General features: G+C 33.1%; 1 protein-coding gene across 1 annotated transcript; it reads left to right on the top strand.

Moving 5' to 3' along the window:
- Positions 1-151: 151 nt before the first annotated feature.
- Positions 152-861, top strand: LOC108631073 (U6 snRNA-associated Sm-like protein LSm1; the record flags this gene model as incomplete). The annotated part of the gene is made up of 2 exons (XM_018034772.2): positions 152-336; positions 418-861. Coding segments are annotated over 2 exons (359 nt in total), but the record flags the coding sequence as incomplete, so codon positions are not given.
- Positions 862-867: the final 6 nt, after the last annotated feature.

Raw genomic sequence — 867 nt, 5'->3', positions numbered from 1 at the left:
GTATTTATACTTGTCACGAATATTATTATTTATATTATTAAAAATCTAGAGACCAGTGTCGTTTTCTAGCTAAACGTTTCATAAATTTCATTTAATTCCCTTCCCAAGAACGATTTTCATTAATACAAGACGTATCGTAATTATCATTTAGAAAAGCTTATGGTTTTACTAAGAGATGGAAGAACTTTAATTGGATATCTTAGAAGCGTTGATCAGTTTGCTAATATTGTGCTTCATCGTACAATCGAGAGAATTCACGTTGGTAAAGAATATGGAGACATCCCAAGAGGCATTTTTATCGTCAGAGGAGAGAACGTTGTACTTTTGGGAGAGATAGTAATGTTTCACTAGTTATAAAACTAATTTGAAGAACGTGTCTATAAAGTAGCTTCATCGAAACTATATTTGTTGTTAAAGGACAGAGACAAGGAGAAGGATTTACCATTGACCGAGGTATCTGTCGATGATATTTTGGATGCACAGAGAAGAGAGCAGGAATTGAAACAAGATCGCAAACGACTGATCAATAAAGCCTTAAAGGAACGAGGCTTTTCCTTTATCCCGGATATGGGTCATGACGATACGTTCTGACACGTGTCTCTGTCCCACGTTGCGAATATTCTATCATATATCCTCATAATTTCGAAGCATAAGTCTTTTTCTAACAGTAACAGTATGAGCATATTGTCCTATCGTAAATAAATATGTAGATTAATATATTATGGCATCGCGAAATTTGGGTCGGAGATTGTCCAAGTCTGAAAGATGATTACTCAGTAACAAATTATCATAAGACTATTATTTTTCTTTTAAATTAAAGTTGAAAACGATTACATAGTAGAACAATGGAAATTCTAAAAATAATTA

This window comes from Ceratina calcarata, unplaced genomic scaffold, assembly GCF_001652005.2.
Source record: "Ceratina calcarata isolate Rehan_Ccalc_2016 unplaced genomic scaffold, ASM165200v1 scaffold804, whole genome shotgun sequence".
Lineage (NCBI taxonomy): Eukaryota > Metazoa > Arthropoda > Insecta > Hymenoptera > Apidae > Ceratina > Ceratina calcarata.
This window is presented reverse-complemented; position numbering and strand designations above follow the sequence as displayed.